General features: G+C 43.3%; 1 protein-coding gene across 2 annotated transcripts; it reads left to right on the top strand.

Annotated features, from left to right (window-relative positions):
- The first annotated feature begins 1493 nt into the window (after nucleotides 1-1493).
- On the top strand, nucleotides 1494-22946 carry ppp3cca (protein phosphatase 3, catalytic subunit, gamma isozyme, a). Of its 2 annotated transcripts, XM_063017773.1 has the most exons (14): nucleotides 1494-1638; nucleotides 6829-7026; nucleotides 7926-8050; nucleotides 11323-11434; nucleotides 12854-12999; nucleotides 13425-13564; nucleotides 13849-13926; nucleotides 14748-14842; nucleotides 14929-15054; nucleotides 15263-15340; nucleotides 16106-16190; nucleotides 16643-16740; nucleotides 19591-19617; nucleotides 20470-22946. In XM_063017773.1, exons 1-14 carry the CDS (start codon nucleotides 1584-1586, stop codon nucleotides 20622-20624), a joined length of 1518 nt encoding a protein of 505 aa, XP_062873843.1. In that variant the 5' UTR covers nucleotides 1494-1583; the 3' UTR covers nucleotides 20625-22946. The 2 variants fall into 2 exon arrangements, with proteins under 2 accessions (XP_062873843.1, XP_062873844.1); XM_063017774.1 differs by lacking the exon at nucleotides 19591-19617.
- The last annotated feature ends 743 nt before the right edge of the window (nucleotides 22947-23689 follow it).

Here is a 23689-nt window from a genome sequence, read left to right on the forward strand (position 1 = left end):
ACTGTGGCTCCCTCTAGTGTGCAAGAATGATTATTCAATGGCTGAGCAGTGCTTTCAAAATGGTTCTGCAGTATACTAAGTTCATATTCACAGAGTTGCTAGAGTACCTAGTTTATCTGCAGTAACTGCTTTGTCCTGACCAGGGGTACGTTAAGAACACTTGGCACATAGAGGACACACACACCAAACATGGTGCTAATCCATTTCTGGGCATCACACTCTGCTACCTACCTAGTGGTAAATAAAAGAAGCCAGTCTGCCTACTGTAATGTTTGAAACTGGTAGGAGGTTTAATGTTGAGGAGCATCAGTGGTCTGCCCAGAGCCCTCATCTCAAACCCAATTAACATTAATTGCATCTCTGCTTGTCTATATTTTAACAGAATAAAACCAACAAACGAGTTATGTGTTAAACTGTTGTTATGTGTTGTTACTAGTGGCAACCTGGCATTGTTGGGGCTTGAACCAGCGACCTTAATAGTGGCAGCCTGGCATTGTTGGAGCTTGAACCAACAGCCTTACTATTGACAACCAGCAATTAGATACCAGTCAAGTATCTTAAATGCTGAGCTACCACAGCCACCACTACCAAAACTACAATATATTTATCTGGCCAGGATGAATCAGTAAGTCTTAATTCATCAACAAATACAAATATGAATAAAAAAACAGCAACAAGGTGCCGTTTGAGAGCTAAAGGAATTGGTTTATATTGCTGAACTGACTCATTGGCAAGTACTACGAGGGTTTCCATCATTAATTAGCCATATATTATAGCAATAATTGATTTAATTCTGCCTCAGGTTTAGCATTCAGCTAGTCCACATGTAACACGGCGTTTCTACGTCACTACACGGGGAGCTCCGACTCCGCCATGTTGTAGGAAATCCGTTGCCTTGGGAGGTGAGCAAGCTGCTGGGAGGGACGAGTTCCATACAGTCAGTCATTGAGCCAGGGTGGAAGTGGGAGGGTTCGATACACCGACCCACGGAGCTGCTGTTCCAACAAGCCGTGTGGATAAAAACCCCACACTGCAACAGACGAGTTTATATGTCGGACTGAACGAGTTTATGGACGAGTTACATCCTGAGTGGAAAATCGGATTATCCTCCAGGAGTCAAGCGAGCCTAATCACCCAGTTAGTGTCGATCTATCACATATAAACATACAAACTGGAGCGTCTGATATTATTGATTTCTACACGTCTGTAACATCTGGGACGCGTTTGGCTTACCGTGACAGTTTTACCTCAATATCGACGGAGAACACGCGATACTCCAATACGTGGAACGCTAATTAGACTGTCTACATAATTATGCAGCTCCTCTCACCCATATTCTGGACTTTCTCTCATCCATGACGGCAATTTTACATTTTTATCCTGACAATTTTTCGACTGACATCGAGCTCACGCTTCAGATCCGAGGCACTTTGACAGAACAGCTGGTTGACACCACTCGCTTGTACTCGCTTGGCAAATCGATACCTGGAAAATAATTAAAATACTTACTTCATTTCTAAGAAAATTCATTGTTTCTTTCTTTCTTTTTTTTTGCTGACTTTTGTCATCAATCAAAAGAGAAGATGTCTGCCAAAGACCAGAAAGAGAAACAGCCCACCACCGAGCGCATCATTAAAAGTAAGTTTGTTTGGGTTTTAACTGACAGCCGTTACAATCCGTTGACGGTTAATATTTGAATATTTGAATTTGAATTTAAATTCCCTTCGCAGGTGAACCGTTACGTTGAGTTTAAATAGTTACATAACAGTAATAGGATTTATGTACTGACAGGACTGAATTACACCTGTTCCACTCACCTGAATTCAAGACTGGCTCACTTTTCTGAATCTATTTGAACTCGAATCCATTTTAATTCAAATATTAAATAAAAATATATTCATATTATGCTGTCTGGACTGCATTACACCTGTTCCTGTCACCTGTATGCTGGACTCGCTTTGCTGACCAAACTGATCAATATTATTGCTAATTCTAAACTAATATCAAGCTGACACTTGAAATTTAAGACAACAAAACAGTTGGTTGACATCTCTAGCTTCACTACTTGGTCTTGTCTGGAAAATAAGTATCAAAAAAGAATTAATGATCAGCACAGTTACCATATTTTCGAGAAAACAGACATTTTCCATTTTCCTGACAGCCGTTACAATCCGTTGACGGTTGATATTTGAATTTGAATTTAAATTCCCTTCACAGGTGAACCGTTACATTGAGTTTGAATAGTTACATAACAGTAATAGGATTTAAATACTGACAGGACTAAATTACACCTGTTCCACTCACCTGTATTCAAGACTGGCTCACTTTTCTAAATAAATGTAGCCGTTTCAGCCTTTAGTTCAACTAGTTTAGAACCTCTTTAAAAAGGAAATAATAAGGGGGGGGGGGGGGTATATTAGGCAGCAAGTGAACATTTTATTTACATTTACATTTTCAGCATTTAGCAGACGCTTTTATCCAAAGCGACTTACACAGTGAGCGGAACACAATGAGCAATTGAGGGTTAAGGGCCTTGCTCAGGGACCCAACAGTGGCAACTTGGTGGTGGCGGGGCTTGACCGGCAACCTTCTGTTTACTAGTCCAGTACCTTAACCACTGAGCTATCACTGGCCCATTTTATCCTCAAAGTTGATGTTAGAAGCAGGAAAAATGGGCGAGCGTGAGGATCTGAGCAGCCAAATTGTGAAGGCTAGACGACTGGGTCAGAGCATCTCCAAAACTGCAGCTCTTGTGGGGTGTTCCCGGTCTGCAGTGGTCAGTATCTATCAAAAAGTAGTAAACCGGCGACAGGGTCATCGATGCACAACAGATGAGCTACTGTAGCTCAAACTGCTGAAGAAGTTCACGCTGGTTCTGATAGAAAGGTGTTATAATACACAGCATCACAGTTTGTTGTGTATTGGGCTGCAAAAGAGGGGCCAACACAATATTAGAACTATTAGGACTGCATTACCTGTATGCTGGACAATATTATTGCTAATTCTAAACTAATATCAAGCTGACAGGACTGTTTGTTGGCACTACTGGCTTCACTACTCGGTCTTGACTGAAAAATAGGTATTGTTTTTGATCGTACTTGCTAAAACTTGTTACATAAGTGGCTTTAAAGCTTGACATTAGAAGTGCGCAGATCGAAAAACCTGTTTCCCTTGCTTGGTTTAGTTCCGTGTTCTGGCCAGCAGCTCTGTCAATTACCAGTCCCATTTGGACATTATTAAATCTGGCAGGCTGTAATGCAGAATGGTTCTGATACTCCAATTGGTCCCCAGAAGACGGTCTTGACTCCACAGGCATTCTGTCACATTTAACCTTTCCTTGGCTTTGCAAGTGCTTTCGGAATAAAGGGCTGAGTATTTAAACAGGCATTTACAGGCACCACTGGCTTCACTATTTGGTCTTATCTGGAAAATAAGTATCTAAAAAATAATTAATAATGAGCGAAGTTACCAGAATTCCAAGAAAACAAAGACTTTCCTCTTCATTTATTCTCTCTTCAGGATTGTATCACATCTAGAGCTGCCAAAGGTTGTCTTCATAATTACAGCTGTAGGTGTTGATTAGGTTGTCTTCCTAGTTACAGCGCTCTTGTCACCCCAGGTTTGGATTTTTAAATAGAAAATAGGAATACTCTCTATATAATCTGCATACATGTGATAAATAAAATAAAACCAGGCTAAAACTTTAAATGAAAGAGTACATTTTGGTTTACTGCTTGGACATTGCTAGAAAATGATCCTGATGTGTTTTTAATAGACATTTTCTCCTCATTTTGTTGACTTTTTCAAGATGTCTGTTAAGGAACATCAAGAAAACGGTTCTCAACTAAATTTAACATTACAATTTGATTAGTCTTAACACAGTAACTGTTAGGTTTAAAGGGCCATTGTAAGGTAAACATGTTAAGAAACCACTTTACTGTTGCATAACCAATCTAGCTTCTCAGTGTTTCACATTTTAATTGCTACCTTTGGAATCCATTGAGTTGGTTGGTCACTAAACACATAAATGAACCACTGTACTTATTCTTTAAAATTGTTATCCTACATCGTATACAGCAACATCTCTTCCTCCTCCTCTCACTTTATGGTTTATTTCCGTGTTCTGGCTAGCAGCTCTCATTTACCAGTCCCATTTGGACATTATTAAATCTGGCAGGCTGTAATGCAGAATGGTTCTGATACTCCAGTTGGTTTCCAGAAGACGGTCTTGACTCCACAGGCATTCTGTCACATTTAACCTTTTCTTGGGTTTGCAAATGCATTCGGAATAAAATGCTGAGTATTTAAACAGGTGTGAAAGAGGTGAGCAAGGTTGAACTAAGAAGGAAATTACATAAACCTAAACTATTCGACTAAGCAAGGTTTTTAATAACAATATAATAATTAGTTCTTGATTGCGTTCCTATAATATATCTCAACATCAGACCTTTGCCAGCTCTCTTTTACTGAGCTAGTTTTGTCGATTAGCTCTCCATGTATTCTTGTGAAGCCCAGCATCTTGTTTGCAGCAGTGTGAGAACTTTAAATAAACAGACTCTAAACCTGGATTCCCCAGCTAATAGAGGCTTTGTCTAATCTCCTCTAAGAGAACATACTCAGCTTACTGTCACTTTTCCCAGCCTGCCCAGTGGAATCAGAACTGCTTTCTGTTTATTTTTGCTTTCCCTGTGGTCCGATTACAGTTCCTTACTCTCATAGAGGGGTAGAACCCTGAGTGAGGAGTGTCCTATGGTTGCACTGTATATAAATGTATAGCTGTATATAAAGGGATAACCCCATGTGACCATGCCCTTAAAGATGTACCCACATAACATGCTCAGTGATTGATATTTGGGCAGTTGGAGGTGCTTTCTGTTCAACAATTTGATCTGTTGTTAGTAATAGTAGGTCACATGTTCATTTGGTGGAGGGAGCTGGCAGGTTATCTCTCAAAGACATGTGGACTCATTATTGATACTTCACCAACCTGTGTTTTTACTTTTTATTGGTGTTACCTTCTTTTAAGCAGTCTCATGTTGTGAAACTTGCATTTCTTTCACATTTAGTCACAGGAAGAATGCTTCATAACATCTGTATGGAATAAAATGTTGGATTAAACAAACAAATCTGTCATAAAACATTAAATTCAACCAATAATTATTTAATAACACTCTTCTCGAGATGTTTTGGTTCTTATCCAGCAGCATTTAGACACTGAGACCTGGCCTGAGGTCATGTCTTTTTGGACCAAGATTCTTTAACCAAATTTAGGCTTTGGCCAGCCACGGACTATATGACAGAGATCTGTGGGAGAATGCTTTGGCATTCGACGCTGTTTGGAATGCTGAGAATTCTTGGCATACCACTTAAAAACACTTCCTCTGCTCTTGGTAAATCCCTGTCTGATAAAAAATAACTACTTTCGTGAAGATTGGTGGCCTGTTGGATGGAATGGTAACGACTCTTAGGATTCCAAATGCTCCCAGTAGACTGGAAGGGAGTGGTGGGAATACTCTCCAGAATGAATTCATGCAGGGGGTAGGTGAGGTGGAAACTATTACTATGGCATTATCCTGTCAGGGGGGCCAGAATTTCTATTGGCTTTCCTGCCTAGAGAGTCTCTCACCCTGGGGTAACATTTAGCTTTCAGAGGCCTCTAAAGATGTTGGTTGGATTGTAGACAGAACTGAAATGTACAAAATCTCCAGATATGAACTTCTTCCACCAACACCCTGTTGTTTCTTTTTAGCTTGGAAGACTTAGATTGGTGTGATCTGATGAATACCCGACTACTTCGGTTATTTTAGTCCATCAGGTATGGAAATAATAACAGGCATTTACAGCACGGTGTAGAAGAAGTAGGATGACTTTCAAAAGGACGTGTCAGATAAGTGATGCTACTGGAAGTCACTTAAGACTTATGATGTCTAGCCTACACCTAGTAATTAGCTTACACAACTGAAAACCTTACCTAACCTGATGCTTATAGTTAGCATTACTTTTTACTTTATAAGAAAAGTCAACAATAAAATCAGACATTTTAACAACGACTTGACAGAGAGGTATGTTGATCTGAAGCTGGGTGTAGTAGTTGTTTATAAGCAATAAAGGAGTAGATCTCAATAAGGCATTGATAGACCACCAACCCTTGGGACTCACTTGGCTCTGGGGCACATTCATCAATGTTCGTAGCGTCTTACCTGGCATTGTTTTTGGAATCTCGTCTCCCATTAACCCTCTGACCCTCACCTATTTGTCTACCTTCAGAGTGGACATGTCTATCATACATATCATTATATAATCCTGCGTCAAATCAGCCATGATCATTACATGTGTAAGTTGATATTCGGGAAGGTGTGCACACGTTAATTGATCTTGTCTGAATCTGGTTTCGTCTGGGATGGTGTGTAACAGTGACGTCTGAAGCTCAGGTCACTGTAAACGTAAACAACACATTGATTGCATGATTTACTGGATTGATTTGACTCAATGTAGGGAAAAGCTGTCCAACAGTCTGCTCTCGCATGACTCCCAGAGTCACGATGCAGATGATGGCTCCGTATGAACGTCAGCTTCTTCTGAAAAGTGTCAAAAAACAACTTTAGCACTTATTTAGCTGCAGTAACCTTATTTTTCAATCAGTGTTTTCTCAGGAACACCCGTATTCTCTCAGCATAAGATGATGATTCATCCCAACCTTGGCAAAGAGACCACTGTTCTATTTATTTTCTATAGGGTGTTTAAGCTTCTCAAAATACAACATACATTTCCATATTTTTCTTCTCATTCGAAACCTGTCTGTTTTTTTTTTTGGTGTACCCTCTGCAGCGGTACCCCTGCCCCCTCACCAAAGGCTTACCATGAAGGAGCTGTTCGTGAACGGCAAGCCTGACACAGAGCTCCTGAAGAGCCACCTGGTGAAGGAGGGTCGCCTCGAGGAGGAGGTCGCCCTGTGCGTCATTAACAAGGGTGCCGGCATCCTACGGCAGGAGAAGTGCATGCTCGAGGTGGATGCGCCCATCACTGGTAAGGTCATTTTCTTTGAACTGGCAACGATTTGGAGTCCATGCAAGATGCTTAGAATGGAATCAAATGGTGTTTAGCTTGTAATAATCCTGAACTATTCATCCATTTATCCATCTGCTGTCCAAATATTCTCCCATCCAACCATCTATCTAATTCCTCTATGAACTGGAGTCGAGCCCTGTTTGATCTCTAAAAGCTTTTGGAAGCAAACGGTTGAGGTGATAGATTTGGTGGAGTGGGTTATACAATGGGGTGCGGGGAGTGGTTGGGTATTTCTTCTCATTTCGCCCCCCTGTGAATCGTTTAGTGATGTGTATGATGATTTGAGAGTGTGAGAGGATTGAGATGTGAGGCTCGTTCTCCTTCAGTACCTTTGTTGCTAAGTGACAGTGGCAGTCTCATCACTATCCTTGATGTAAGAAGGTGTGCGGAGGTGGAAGTCTTCACCGATGCTTTTCTATACACACTTCTGCTTAATGCAGACTCGGATAAGCGCTCATGGAGAAGCTTTAATCCCATGATCTACTGTTGCTACCCTTTATGATTTTTAATAGTCTCCAGCAAAAACGATGTCTAATCAATCGACCCTTGAGAAATTCTTTCTCGGACGTTGGAGGCTGACAGTCGTGTCCTATCTGGCATATGCTAAAAGCTTTCCCTCGTAAAGAACTAACCATAATCCTAAGCAGTTAGCCAGGTGATGAACACAGCAATCCATACATACACTTGTAATATACTCTATGGCAAAATGTTCATGGACACCCGACCAAGTTCTTGTTGGACACCCAATTCCAAAATCATTGATGTGATCATGAAGCAGCATTATTTTTCCCACCTATAATGGCCCCCACTCTTGGGGGTCCCTATTGAAGACCCTTGCTTTGATCAATCTTTTGCAGTATGCGGTGACGTCCACGGGCAGTTCTTTGACCTCATGAAGCTTTTCGAGGTGGGAGGGTCGCCCGACAACACGCGCTACCTGTTCCTGGGTGACTACGTCGACAGGGGCTACTTCAGTATCGAGGTAAGTATCTGCTCTTCATCACGGTTTTGGATCAGGCCACAGTAGTGGTTGTGGTCAGGAGCGTGGTCCTTGGGAAATCTCCCAAACTGGGTAAGCAGGGACTCCTTAATGAAATTGGTTTTTCCCAGTTTGGAAGAGCGATTTACAGACTCACTGGTGATCAACTGGTGCATGAAGCTACTGAGGAATCAGAAATGTACAGGAGTACCACTGGAGCAATTTTGTCCCCAAGGTCTACCATAAACCTCTAGTCTACAAACGTAAAGTGAAGTGGGGTACTAGAAGGTTCGATGAGGACCAGTCTTTATGGTCAGAACCACCTTGTTGACCCATTATTGATCACCTTAGTCTTTGGCCTTTGGGAGCTTTTGATCAAGGTCAGGATGAACTTTGAAATGTCAAACATCAAATAGGTTGAGGTCTGGACCATGGTCCCCCCTAGTGCTCAGATTTTGATCCTATCAAAGAACCAACCATGGTAGAGAAAATTTAGATCTGCTGAACTATTTGGGGAATCTAAGTAGACACTATATGGCCAAAAGTATGTGGACATACTTCTTAATTGTACTTGGATTGTTGGTTGAATGGATTTGTTTAGAAGAAGCCTCAAAGGCCTGTACAGGGTCATGACCTCTACCTCAAAGTGGAGGCTGTTATAGCTGCAAAGATTGGCTTGAAGGTTGGATTAAAGTCCATGGTTTTGGAATGGACATGCTCTTTACAGCTGGTTTAGTTGACCTTGCTCATCTTTAGTGGACCTCAGTCTTTCAGGATGTGGGAAATTGCACAGACTCTTGACCACGTTGCGTCTTGATGAATTGGCAGCCACAGTTTTTGTGTGTTTTGTGATTTTTCTAATTGAAAACACCAAGGACTTCCATTCCTATTCAGCCTTTAATGAAATTGCTAATGGAAACAGGGATCCATCTGGGTTTTGGAGTGGCTGCCTGAAGGGTCCTTGTTTAGTCTGAATTGTTTTGTCTGATCTGCACAAGGCTGTCTGCAAAATTAAAAACGGTCCGAATCGCCTCTCATTACCTCTGTTTTTTTCCCTAACTTAGTCATTTCCAAATCCCTATTGCAAACCCTTTGTATTAACCCTGAGGATGCGTCCACCATGCGAGCATCATCTGGTCAGTGGGAGTACTATGGAAGTCCTTTTGTATTGATTAATAGGGTACAGAGCAACAGATGGACTACAGTCAGTAATTGTATAGCCACAAAGTTCATCTGTAGGTATGGCTTATAAAATAGTCAATGAATGGACGTACTATTAGATTTATTAGATGTACTTGATGCATATTTATGACCCCAGCAAAACCTTTGATCTCAGCTGTTCGTAGATTATCAAGACGATTGGAAATTGACGGCGTGTTCTTCCGTTTTTTTATGCCTGCTTGGTGTGATCGCTTGATCTGTTTTTTCCCCTTAACTTAGTCATTTCCAATTCCCTATTGAAAATCCGTGGCACTTGCACCTCTCTCTTGTCATAACCCTAAGGATGCTGAGAAGGCGTCCACCATGCGAGCATCACCAGGTCAGTGGGAGTACTATGGAAGTCCATTTGGGTTGATTAATAGGGTACGGTCAGTAACTGTATAGCCACAATGTTCATCTGTAGGTGTGGCTTATAAAATAGTCAATGGATGGACGTACTATTAGATGTATTAGAAGTACTTGATGCAATTTGACCCCAGCAAAACTTTTGATCTCAGCTCCACAGATCATCAAGACGATTGGTTATTGTCTGCATGTTCTGCGGCGCTTGTGTTTTTACGCCCACGTACAGTAAACGCGTGCGGTCCTGCTCGGCGTGATCGCTTGACGAATGCTAATGTGCCAGCGCCTGGCGGTGGGTAATAGCGCTGTGTAAGAAGTCAATTTCTTTCCCCGTTTCTGCTGCAGCGCCCAGCTCTCGTCTCACAGTTGTTGGTCCCCCCCCCCCATACACACTTTCTTACACCTACACACTGGCTTTAAACCCAGGGTTGGCGAGTGGAGTCTGCGCGGCTGACAGCGGTCTCGACTCTGGCGTTCTGCTTCACGCCCACGCTGGAGACGGCTGTCAATTTCACCCCCTTCCTGTCGCTCTCGCTGGGAGGAGAGAACTCGCTCATGGCCACCGTTACCTGCAATTTTCTGCTCGTTCTTCTTAGGCGTGGGTGTCATTCTGCCCACACACACACACACACCCACACACACTTGTCTATTATTTCAGATGGCATTTAAGTGTGCACCTGCCGTCCTTGGTTACCTCGCGGCCCCTTCTCGACGCTTCGAGTGCAGCGTGGCGAGCTGCATGTTAATAGGAGGACAAGAGGATGCTAAATAGAAGGCTAATGAGTCTGGCGTAGGCTTTGTGTGTGTGTACTGTAATATAGAACAGCCAGGACCGTCCTTATAGCCAGTGTTTTGTCAGGAGGTCTGTGAATCTTAGATGTGTAAATGAAGCGTAGTGCTCTCTCGGGATGAATTGGCGTGTCTATTTTTTATTGCCGTTTCTCGTGCATACAATGAACATCTGGGCTCTTTGAATTAAAATATGGAGCCGACCATCGTCTGGTCTTGAAAAGACATTTAATATCACGATGAGTGGGCTCCCAATGGGCCCAAACATCATTCGCAGGGTTGCACAGCGGTCTACGCGTTAGCCCACGTACACTTGAGCTCTCGGGTTCGTGTCTTGGAAGTCGGAAACAAGTACAATTGGCCGTGCCTGACGGAGGAGTGGTTGGCGGGGTTCCTTGGTGCAAATGAGACTTCTGGTGTTTGGTCGATGTGCCTGCATGACTGCACACGTGTTGGCGGGAGCACATGCTGCAGCATGGGAGACTAGACGAAGGGGAAAGGAAGCAAAACACTGGCAGATGCCCGGTCCTGATGCAGTTTTGCGGTACCCCCCCTCGTTATCACACCACCACCGCTGGTTGGACTCTTTATATGTTCAAGCAGGCTGACCACTACTGGGTAGATTTTCCCCTCTTGCAAGTTGTTCTCCTATATGGAGACTTTCATTGTGTTTCAGTGGAGTCCTAGAACCCTCTAAATGTCTTTGGAATCCTTCCATGCTGGTACATACCCTAGATGGTAAACTGTGTAAAGCCACTATTAAGTCATTTAGGATTCGTCCTGCATCTAGGTCAGGTTGAAACCAAAGCTTAAGCTGCATGAATGAGAAGTGGAGCAGTTGTCTCAATACAAGGACTGTAAAGAACACCAAGCACCCGTGGAAATCAGCTCTCACTCGTTTTCCTCCTCTCTCGTCTCCACAGTGCGTGCTGTTCCTGTGGGCGCTGAAGATCAACCACCCCACCACACTGTTCCTCCTCAGAGGCAACCACGAGTGCCGGCACCTCACGGAGTACTTCACCTTCAAGCAGGAGTGTGAGTGAGTGCACCACACCAGGTACCCAATCGAAGTAAACTGCCCAAATAAGGTTCACTCCCCCGTGTCACCCCCTTCAGTACTCTTCCAGCACTCTTCCCGACACCTCGATCAGTCAGTAGGAGTCACTTTTGCAGCAGCAAGGAGGTCCGTTCCTCAGGCCAGACATGAACCAGGGAATTGAGACTCAGCAGTGGTGGGGTAGCATCATAGACTTTGTTTTAGCCTCAGCTTGGCATTTTGTTTTGCTCCGAGGCATCGGGACTGTGGAAGAAGGCCACATGTGTATTGTTTACCATTGGAAGAACCTTACAGTACAGTAGTTTACCCACAGTAGATACCCACAGGTCTCCTTCAGATGTTTTGTCAAGCATATTAGTCGTGTGGTCCTAATGTTTCGGCTCATCCAGAAAGAGAAATAAATAAAGCTTTGTGCGGAAAGGGCAGACGAACGCTGTTATCCTTCAACAGCAGCACTCCGCATGGCAATAAGCTTTGCTCTCGGCTTGACCTTCTCGTGGGCGAAACCGGAATAAAGCGAGAGCTTCCGAACGCCAGCGCGGACCCTACAACAATAATAAGCTTAATAAGCCGACGGAGGAGCGCACACATAACCCATAATGAGGGCTAATTAGGCTCGTCTGGGCCAGATTGAAAAGAGACCCACTCTAGAGAGCAGCTCTCGGCTCCGGTCGCGCTCGCCGGGAAAAATACTTCTCCTTCTAAAACGTAAGCATCTAAACAGCTAGGAATGAGCAGGGCAAGGGTCCAAGTGAGAATTAAGATTGAGATTTTCTCCCTTTGGAGAGAATGGCTCTCACAGTGGTCCGGTTGAGTCCTAGAGCCTTAAAACATCTTGTGCAGAGGTCCCAGGTCAAATCCAGCAGGCTGGACATTCACGGGTAGAATCGCCTCTACTTCTGGCTTCCCCTTTTGGGCTCTCGCTGTGGTTCTGTGGAGTCCTAGAGCCTTATAAATGTCCTATCACTAGGGATGTAACGGTGCACCGGAAGACAGTTAAAAATCGGTGCGCATGTGCCGCGATTTGAATCGGTTAATCGTTTAAGATGAATTCGATATTCACTTTTAACAGCAGAGGGCGCTGGCGCTATATATTTTATTACAGAACAAGGGAAATGTAGCATTTATTTTGCATAGTTTGCACCTATCTAATAAATAAAAGGACATTCATTATTTAGATTAATTGAATATAAGCACAAATACAGTATTTTAATTTAAATAGAATTATTAACAGGAAACGTCATAATTTGTCTTAAAAAAAAAAAAGGTGGAAAATCGTATCGTGAATCGTATCGCATCGTGGGTAGAGTGTATCGTTACATCGCTACCTACCACCATCAGTAAGGAAGCAATTACTTTTATTTTCTGGTGAAGATAAAATTTCTTTGTCCCGTCAGGTAAGATAAAATACTCGGAGCGGGTGTACGACGCCTGCATGGACGCCTTCGACTGTTTGCCCCTGGCCGCCCTCCTCAACCAGCAGTTCCTGTGTGTTCACGGAGGTCTGTCGCCCGAAATCAACTGCTTAGACGACATCAGGAGAGTGAGTCGACCATCATACGGGTCAAGCAGCTTTACCGAAAATATGTGGACACCTCGCTGTGAGCTTGTTGGACACGTCAGTCCAAAACCACGGGCATTCCGCAAACTATTGGAGTGTGTCTGTGAGTGTCCTGTCAATGTTAGTAAAGTCAGGCACTGATTTGGGTGAGTGAGCCTGGCTCGCAGTCGAAATTCCAGTTCGTCCCAAAAATACTCAGTGGGGTGGAGCTCAGGGCTCCGTGCAGTTCCTCGGTACCAAATTTGTCCTCAATTCGAGCACTGGAGCACCACCATTCTGGAACTGGAAGAGGCTAAAACCTGAGCTAAATAGTCACGAGGGGTGTCCACATACTACTGGCTGTACATTTCCGCTCTATGGGATTGGCGTTCCAGGCTGAAAGGAACCTAATTCTCGTCTCTCTGCAGTTAGACCGGTTCAAGGAGCCGCCGGCGTTCGGTCCCATGTGCGATCTGATCTGGGCCGATCCGGGCGAAGACTACGGCAGCGAGAAAACCTCCGAGCACTTTAACCACAACTCCGTCCGGGGCTGCTCCTACTTCTTCAGGTGAGTAAAATCTAAACGTTATAGTTTATAGTTCGGGACGTGATTCGCCGTGTCCGGGTGAAGTGAAGCCGAATGACAGATCACCTTCTCGCTGCTGCTTCAGTGACTCCTGACTGGCCAGGTCGATAGCACCACTGGGATCTGACCTTGGGGACATTGGCGAGCTCTCAGCGGTGGTGGGCTGGCGAATCAGGCAACAAAACCTGCCTGACGGATCTAAGCTAAGCTTGGGCTAAAGCACTTCTACTGAACGCCAACACTTCTGTTCTGTCCGTGTCTTTCAGCTATCCTGCCGTCTGTGATTTTTTGACCAACAACAACCTGCTGTCGGTGATTAGAGCACATGAAGCACAGGACGCTGGGTAAGTTGTCGATTTTAATCCCTTGATGCTCATCCTATAGTGGTTTGGGATCCCCCCCCCAGTTTGTCACCCTAGTTGATGTAGCACAACATTCCTCATTCCATCCGAGAGCCTCAGCACCGTGCTTGTAAAGGTCCAGGTATATTATTTTGTTTAAGCTCTGGACGAATGTTAGATCGGTGCACCAAGGGGTTAAACAAAAGTATTTGACCACCTGACCATGCGCTTGTTGGGCATCCCATTCCAAAAACAAAGACCATTATGTGATCTTTTCACCTAGCACTTGATGCCTAGTGGTTAAGGTGCTGGACTAGCAATCAAAAGGTTGGTGCTTAAAGCCCCACCACTGCCAGGCTGCTGCTGTTGGGCCCTCGAGCAAGGCCCCTAACCCTCGATGGCTCAGATTTTGTAGTGTCACAGTACTGTAAGTCGCTATATGCTGAAAATGTAAATGTAGAATGACGGCCGCTCTTCCGAGAAGGCTTCTTACAAGACTTTGTGCCCATTGAGTCAAAAGATGATCAGCTGATGTCCAAGTTCATTTCAAAGCATTTCAAAGGGCTCTGTGCTGGCCGCCACTGGAGTTTCTTTAAACCGAGCTTTTCTTCTATCCTATATTAGCAATTGTTCTATCTGAAACACAAGAATTAAAAAATAAAAGGGGCGTCCCAATACTTTTGTTTATATAGTGTATGCTCAGAAATACAGAACTGAGCTGACCATCAACATCTGGATGCGAAGTTTGTATCTGATTTAAATATTTATGTGACCCTCCGGTGCGTGTCGGCGCCTCCGAATCAGCTCGTCTCTTCCCCCGGCAGGTACAGGATGTACAGGAAGAGCCAGACGACCGGCTTCCCCTCGCTAATCACCATCTTTTCTGCCCCCAATTACCTGGACGTGTACAACAACAAAGGTAGGCAATCGACTCTCCTGATTTTGGTTTCCAGTGTAGTTAAGAGCATCTTGACCCGGATCTTCTGCGTCTCTGCCGCCCCCCAGCCGCCGTCCTGAAGTACGAAAACAACGTGATGAACATCAGGCAGTTCAACTGCTCCCCTCATCCGTACTGGCTGCCCAACTTCATGGACGTCTTCACGTGGTCACTACCCTTCGTCGGCGAGAAAGGTATCAGCACGGCGCGCCGTAGTCTAGGGGTTTATCCTGGTCGGTGTGTGTTGGGTCCAGTTCCACTGGGACACATGGGCACTGGGAACAATGCTCTGTGTGTAGTGACCCCACCTACACCTCATTTGTGAGGCCTTCACACTATTTGTTCTATAGACGTCTTGACGTCTCTATAGGGTCTCTTATGGATGTTTTACTATGTTCTCAGTGACCGAGATGCTGGTCAATGTTCTCAACATCTGCTCCGATGACGAACTCATGTCCGAAGCAGACGACGCGTATGAAGGTACGTCATGTTTGGAGGAAAAGATTGTTGCGTATAAATATGTTCCAGAGAAAACCAACCCACAGTGAAGTATGGTGGTGGGTGCATCATGATCTGGAGCTTCTTCTGAGCCAATACATGTCATCAGTTAAGCCAATTTGCTGGGACACATCGGAGGTGAAGAAACTCAATCTGGACCCCAAACGTGAAGCCAAAATAGTTCATGACTCAGGTGGCGCAGCATGATAAGTCACTAGCACACCAGCGTTGAGGTTCTGAACTCCCAGGTTCGAGTCTCGGCTCTGCTACCGGTTGGCTGGGCGCCCTCTAGCTGGCACAATTGGATTCCAGTCCGCTAGGGTGGGAATTACCGGATTAAACAGAGGGGTGGGACTCTGTGAGGACCCTGGTTGCACAGGGCGCCTGCACGGAAGTGGAGGAGCGCAAAGGCCGGGTGTGGCTCTCCACCGATGTGTGGGGGTATAAGAAGGGATCAGTAGACTGCGCACCCTCCTTGGGCAACACTAGGGGTCCCCAGCTGCAGATTGACTACTCTAAATTGGGAGTCCATCAGTGGGATCCTTAAATGCTTGTAGAATGAGCCAGTTCGCCAGGAGGAAAGAGTTCAAATCGGAACCCCATTATTGCGACAAGCTAATTTGTCACTGTAATCTGAATTGAATTTCTTAGCTTTGTTAATGCCAGTAAATACATTGAATTCTTGTTTCCCGGTCGAAAGCTGGTAACCCTGTATCATCGTATCGCTGTGTGTATGTGTGTGTACAGGTGGAGCACCGGCGGCCCGTAAGGAGGTGATCAGAAACAAGATCCGCGCCATCGGCAAGATGGCCCGAGTTTTCTCCGTGCTCAGGTGGGTCGCCGATTCTCTCAAGCCAAAATAAAATGAAAACCCTGAACTATTTTGAACGTTCGGCGTCACACATGAGCGTCCTTCACTCTCGAGGAGATGAGACCTTCAGACAATGCGGCTTTGTTTGAACACACGCCCACACGCTTTTATATCAGCTTTAATGAAGTGGGATGAGTCATGAGTGGAAATGGCTGTGGGATTAATTGCATTAGATATATCTCCTCGGTGGAGAGCCCCGCCCACGTTCCAGATCTGGTCTCCTGTTGTTAAGAGCATCTCATCTCTAATATTATTATCATTATTATTATTATTGTATTATCACATCATAATGTAGTTAATACAGTAGCTCGCTGTATTCTTACTAGGACATAGTATAGGATGGAGAACCTGTAAGGCTTATCCGTGTGTGTGTGTGTGTGTGTGTGTGTGTGTGTGTGTGTGTGTGAACACAGGGAGGAGAGCGAAAGTGTCCTGACTCTTAAAGGACTCACCCCGACCGGGACGCTACCACAGGGCGTGCTCTCCGGAGGCAAACAGACTTTACAGAACGGTAAGTGTGTGTATGTGCGTGTGTGTGATGAAATTGTAGAACTCGAGCTATCTGGTTTCATCTCAGTCAGCCACTAATATTAGCAAACGACTGATCTACTGAATTAAAGTGCACTTGGTCGTTACTTTAACTTGTCTGTGCAGCTCTGCCAGAGGTTATATACCTACAAACAAATACAGGTGAAGGTGAACGTATTAGCTGAACTCATAGGTTAACTTTCCTTTCATTTTGTGTGACTTAAAACATCGTTAATGATTTATTAATGATCTGTCCAAAAACCTTTTTCTACTGTTAAGGTGATCTAAATTCAACCACAAGGGGCAGCTGCTTTTTTACCCTCTCGAAAAATATTACAATGTATTGATATTTGTATTATGACATCAATATTTTCCAATACAGCACATTGTATAAGTAGTAGTTAGGCTAACAATGCATCGTATTAGTACTATGACATCACAGTGCAGCTAGTAAGAGAGCTTATTGTATTGGTATTACGAAATCCCAGTGTAGTTAGGACAACAGCACAATGTGGTAGTGTTATGACATCACAGTGTATTTAAGAGCATCTCACTATTATTATTGCTGTTGATGTTGTTGTATTATCACGTCACACTGTAGTTAATACAGTCGCTCACTGTATTATTACTAGGACATAACTACAGTGTAGCTGGGACAAAAGCGCTTTGCATTAATATTATGACATCACAATGTAATTAGAGTTATTATTATTATTGTTATTATGACATTATGACGTTTTACTATTTTGTCAACAAAGTAGCTAGGATGAAAGTGCATCATATTTGTGTCTTAGTGTAGTTAGGGCAACTGCGCAATGTGGTAGTATTATGACATCACAATGTAGTTGAGAGCATCTCACTATTGTTATTATTATGACATCACAATGTAGTTGAGCATCTCACTATTGTTATTATTATGACATCACAATGTAGTTGAGAGCATCTCACTGTTATTATGACATCACAATGTAGTTGAGAGCATCTCACTGTTATTATTATTATTATTATGACATCACAATGTAGTTAAGAGCATCTCACTATTGTTATTATTATGACATCACAATGTAGTTGAGAGCATCTCACTGTTATTATGACATCACAATGTAGTTAAGAGCATCTCACTATTGTTATTATTATTATTATGACATCACAATGTAGTTGAGAGCATCTCACTGTTATTATGACATCACAATGTAGTCGAGAGCATCTCACTGTTATTATTATGACATCACAATGTAGTTAAGAGCATTTCACTGTTGTTATTATTATGACATCACAATGTAGTTGAGCATCTCACTGTTATTATTATGACATCACAATGTAGTCGAGAGCATCTCACTGTTACTATTGTGACATCACAATGTAGTTGAGAGCATCTCACTATTGTTATTATTATGACATCACAATGTAGTTGAGAGCATCTCACTGTTACTATTGTGACATCACAATGTAGTTGAGAGCATCTCACTATTGTTATTATGACATCACAATGTAGTCGAGAGCATCTCACTGTTATTATTATGACATCACAATGTAGTTGAGAGCATCTCACTATTGTTATTATTATGACATCACAATGTAGTCGAGAGCATCTCACTGTTGTTATTATTATGACATCACAATGTAGTTGAGAGCATCTCACTGTTACTATTGTGACATCACAATGTAGTTGAGAGCATCTCACTATTGTTATTATTATGACATCACAATGTAGTCGAGAGCATCTCACTGTTATTATTATGACATCACAATGTAGTTGAGAGCATCTCACTATTGTTATTATTATGACATCACAATGTAGTCGAGAGCATCTCACTGTTGTTATTATTATGACATCACAATGTAGTCGAGAGCATCTCACTGTTATTATTATGACATCACAATGTAATTGAGAGCATCTCACTATTGTTATTATGACATCACAATGTAGTCGAGAGCATCTCACTGTTACTATTATGACATCACAATGTAGTCGAGAGCATCTCACTATTGTTATTATTATGACATCACAATGTAGTCGAGAGCATCTCACTGTTATTATGACATCACAATGTAGTCGAGAGCATCTCACTGTTATTATGACATCACAATGTAGTCGAGAGCATCTCACTGTTATTATGACATCTCAATGTAGTCGAGAGCATCTCACTGTTATTATGACATCACAATGTAGTCGAGAGCATCTCACTGTTATTATGACATCACAATGTAGTCGAGAGCATCTCACTGTTATTATTATGACATCACTATGTAGTCGAGACAGCAGCACACTTTATTACTATTTTGTCAAGTCTCGGTGCCTTCTGCTGCCGCAGCCTCTCTCCTGTTGGACGTATGTGTGCATGTAAACATTCTGCTCGCTGCTGAGCGAGATTCCTCGAGGCCTTTTCACATCCTGCTGAAACTTCAGGCCGTGTGTGATAAACACCGCCGGCCACGGTTCACACCATGCAGGAGCGAGTGAAAGGAATGTAAATGAAGTAAAGAGAGCCGTTTCACTCCGCGCTCTGTCTGATCCCGCAGTGGGTCGATGGTCGATCTCATGTCAATCCCATCGAGCAAGTTGGAGAACCAGCATCGATCCGTCTGCTTCTTGTGGGGTCTGGGGGTAAAAGAAAGGTCACTGAAGGTCAGAGATATAGCCAGAGTGTTTAAGACAAGTTAACTGCAGCAAGAGAACGACTAGAAATGAAGCTTTTTGATAATAGTAGGGTGGTGACATGGGTGCTAAAGTTGACACGCTGTATTGTGAACCTGCAGTGGATTGTGGGAGATTGCTGGTATGTGTCCACCTCTAATAACATGCTGTTCATTCTGGTCTTTTTGCTGACAGCCACACTGTTGGCGAAGGAGGGCAAAGGTAATCCAGTCCCCTGTGGATTCTGTCCTGTTGTGTATCGTATCGAGTCCCTCATGTTGTGTTATTTCTTTATTTTTTTTCGTTCCATTGTGGTGTTTGGTTTTGTTACTGTTTCCCTGTGATTTCATTACAGACTTCATTTTAGAAAACGGGTATTCTTGCACACAAGAACTGTTGTGGGGGGCATGGCATGGCAAAGGGCGAATTCTCAATGATTGGATGATTTAGTTCTTGCCCTCCGTCGTCAGATATTCTCAGCTTCCGAGCCTGCTACGCTGACGCGCCGAGGTGGGAACGCGCAGCCGATTACCGCACACTTCACCACAGCGTCGGGGTGTTAAGTGCTCCACGGCGGGGGGGCTTCTGACTCACCCAGCTCGGCGTGGAAGCGTGTGTGGAAGAATATGGAGGTTGCTTTTCACGGTTTCCTGCGCCAGACTGGCGGAGGATAAAAATACCGCCGGTTGTGCAAGAATCCCCTCGTCGTCGTGATTTGTGGCTCGCTCGTGTGTGCTGTGTGAACGTCTCTGTGTGTTACGTGTTCAGTTCTCTTCTATTTAAAACAAATACAAATCATAACACCACTGGTGCACCTGAAGTTGGGACGCATTTTAGGCCACTGTGGACGGTCAGAACATTTTTGTGAACCTTTTTCCTACTCTGGAGCTGAGATTAGTAAATGTGCTGCTTCTCTTATGTGCCAACTTGAGACACCAGTGTTCCAAGACTCCGACTGTAGTTTAACCCTTACGTCTACCCGAGGATGCCCCCTTAGCCAGTTAAACAAACCTCTGTCTCTTAGTTGTTCTTACCTTGTCCCCCCCCCGGGTCCCTTTTTCCTTCTTCTAACAGCCATCCAGGGCTTCTCCCCGACACGGAAGATCCGCAACTTCGAGGAGGCGCGTGGGCTCGACCGGATAAACGAGCGCATGCCGCCACGCAAGGACAGCCAGAAGGGGACCGGCACGGCCGCCAACGGGAAGAACGGAACCGACGGGGCGGCATAAGATGGCCTGCTTGTTCCTGCACCGAGCTCTATTGTACAGACGAAAGCGACGCCCCCTGCTGCGAGGGAGGACCGAGGACGTGCGACTCTATGAGTCCAGAGAGAGACTCACCTCTGAGAGATTTTATCTATTTAAAGCAAATGTATTAAGTGTACGTGATAGCAGTGTTTTAAACTATGGACTGGGTTTGGACAACGTCCACGTTCCCTTTTTCTTTGAAATAGTCCCACAGTTATTAAGCCATGTTTAAGTTTAGGGTCGTATGTAAAGGTGGGAGGTACTGATCAGATAATGATGACTTTCTTTTACATGTTGACCTTCCACGTTCCTATGACCTATGATCTACCATCCTAGAAGGGTGAGGGCTAACACATGCTTCCTTTAAGACAGGTGAAGCACGTTCTCAGCTTTTCCCTGCTATTAAACAAGATAAACTAGATGGTGTGCCACAGGGTTCACCTTTTGGTATATTTTAGTTTTGGCAAATCTAGTTCTGGACAGTTTTGCTTCTATACAGCTGAGTGTGTTTCACTTTCACCTAGATTTCGTTTGTTATATTAGTGATATTTCTGTCGTTCTGAGAGCAAAAGAGGACCTTTAACTCCCGGTCACACATATGATAGGGCAAAAGCAGGTTTGCACAAAAATGCAGGTCTCACATTGATGCATCACTGGTCCCAGGGGACTAGAACCCTTGCCTTAACTAAACACACTGATCCGAGATCCCAAACCTTCATTTGTGCTGGCTGGTACCCATAAAAATGAACTGTATGTATATGTACCAGGGTGTCTGGAAACATTGGTTGTAGAGTAGATGGGTTAAAGTGGCCAGCATTGTGAGTCAGCAGGAATGCTTAGGTAAGTCCAGAAGCTAGCATAGGTGTTCTATGTACAATAGCATGGTCCACACAGTGACTCAGTGTTTCTGTATCGCCAACTGTTCAATATCTGTTTGATTATTTTCCATTTAAGTATTCAGTTTGGCGTCCTTCATGGCCAAACTTAGAATCTCCTCCTGATCTCTGGTGACGGGATCCAGGAAACTCATAGTAAAGCTTTTATAGGAAGCGGATTACTGAATGTTAAACAAAGGTACCTCTTTGTGTAAAGACTCAGATACCTGCCTCAAGTATTTTCCATTAGTGGACTGGGAAAAGGAGCTGGGAATCTGTGGTTTATCATTAAAATGTGGAATTTGTGTGAAACATTAACAGAGCAGGTTGACCTTGTTCTTGTTATAAATGACTTGGGGAGTTCGCCTGATGGGTCTGAAACGCAGCATGTTTGTGAAGTACTTGGTTGGAAAATGAGGTGGTGGCTCTCCCTGCTGTTGGGCTGAGGGAATCGCTTCAGATCTGTACAGAAGAATGGATGGTGAAACAGCTGATCATTTTAGCTGCTTTAATCAACTGTTTAGAAGCAGGAAAATGGGCGAGCGTGAGGATCTGAGCCAGTTTACCAAGGGCCAAATTGTGATGGCTAGACGACTTGGTCAGAGCATCTCCAAAACTGCAGCTCTTGTGGGGTATTCACAGTAACTATCAAAAAGTGGTCCAAGTAAGGAACAGTGGTAAACCTGCGACAGGGTCATGGGCGACCAAGGCTCATTGATGCACATGTGGTCCGATCCAACAGACGAGCTTTTGTATCTCAAACTGCTGAAGGAGTTCATGCTGGTTCTGATAGAAAGGAGTCAGAATACACAGTCCAGTCAGTTAGAAGGTGGTCATAATATTATGCCTCATCGGTGTATACCCTGGAGTACATATGTAGGTGTCTTTTTATTGGCCACCATTTGGTCGTATTGTATTCTGACAATTTACAGCAACTTTACATTTTATGACCAGGATCCAGTTGAAGTTCCACATGGTTCACTTCACGTACCTATACAGTTCCAGGTGAGTTCACATTGTAAGTCAGAGAGGTTTTATCATGCAGGACTGGATCGTATTAGAAGTCTGAGTGCTGGTGGTGCCCTTGATTCTGTACTCCTAGGACCATTCGAATTTGCATCTGATTTGTAACTGGGTTGGGTTTGTTCTCTCTGATGAATTGTGCATGTAGAGGATTTAGTCATGTTTAAATGTTCGCTAATGCATCTAGTTACAGGATGCAGGATGAAGGAAGTGTTGGAAGCCAAGAGTCTTACACAGTCGAGATTAAAATCTTAAATATATTAAATAAATATAAACGAATCCTGATGTGGAGTACTTGTGAAGCCACAACTATTGACTAAGTATTGATTTTATGTAGATGTGTCACTTGAAAAAAAAAATATATATAAAAGTAATAAAATAAAATTCATGAAACATTAAAAATTATGATTGGTTTGTTTGTTTTATGTTCTTTATCTTGGTCAGGGTCACGGTAGAACTGCTGTCTCCCTCCCCACCTTTCTCAGACATGGCCAATCTTGTCTGTATATAGATGCCAGAACGGTTGATAGCACAGCAACGGATTTAAACACTGGATCCAAATAGTAGTGGGCTACGGTAATTTACTGCTGTGCCACTCATTAATTTAATTTTAAATTCATATTCTTGCTAAATAAATTACTGAAGTGACATTAAAAATATAAAAAAATACTATTCTTTACAACAACTAAACAAAAAATGGTATGTTTTTCTTATAGTCTATATAAAGTCTTTTTTTGCCCATTTTTGGTCAGATTTTATTTACAGAAATGAGTAAATTAATAAATATTAATGGATTATTTAAGGTTTTCTTTTTTTTTGACTACTTTTCAGTTCCAGGTTTCTTCCTTTTTGCTGGCAAAATGACCAAATTTAAGTCAAAATCTTGCTCTGCAACAGAATCTTGCCAAGCACTCTGTGATGGATTGTGCCAGTCAGGTGCCTTGGGCAAAGATTCGATTCCTAAACAGTGAACAACCTATTTTATAAGCTATGCAGTTTATTTCACTTTAATTGAAACACGAAATTTGGATTTAAAGTGACTCGAAAGTGAAAATCAGATTTTGGATTTGTCCCATTTTCGAAAAATGTTCTGTAGAAGTTGGACAGTTTTATTGTTTTAGGTCAGTGCATTTAGATCGTGTTGTGTTA

The sequence above is a fragment of the Trichomycterus rosablanca genome, chromosome 21 (genome assembly GCF_030014385.1).
Source record: "Trichomycterus rosablanca isolate fTriRos1 chromosome 21, fTriRos1.hap1, whole genome shotgun sequence".
Taxonomy (NCBI): Eukaryota; Metazoa; Chordata; class Actinopteri; order Siluriformes; family Trichomycteridae; genus Trichomycterus; species Trichomycterus rosablanca.

What these genes read in the sequence shown, in the direction of transcription:
- ppp3cca (XM_063017773.1), top strand. Translation starts at nt 1,584, where the DNA reads ATGTCTGCCAAAGACCAGAAAGAGAAACAGCCCACCACCGAGCGCATC. An exon ending in GGACGTGTACAACAACAAAG is followed by an intron (nt 14,843 to 14,928) that starts GTAGGCAATCGA and finishes GCCGCCCCCCAG; the next exon opens with CCGCCGTCCTGAAGTACGAA. An exon ending in GTTGGCGAAGGAGGGCAAAG is followed by an intron (nt 19,618 to 20,469) that starts GTAATCCAGTCC and finishes TTCTTCTAACAG; the next exon opens with CCATCCAGGGCTTCTCCCCG.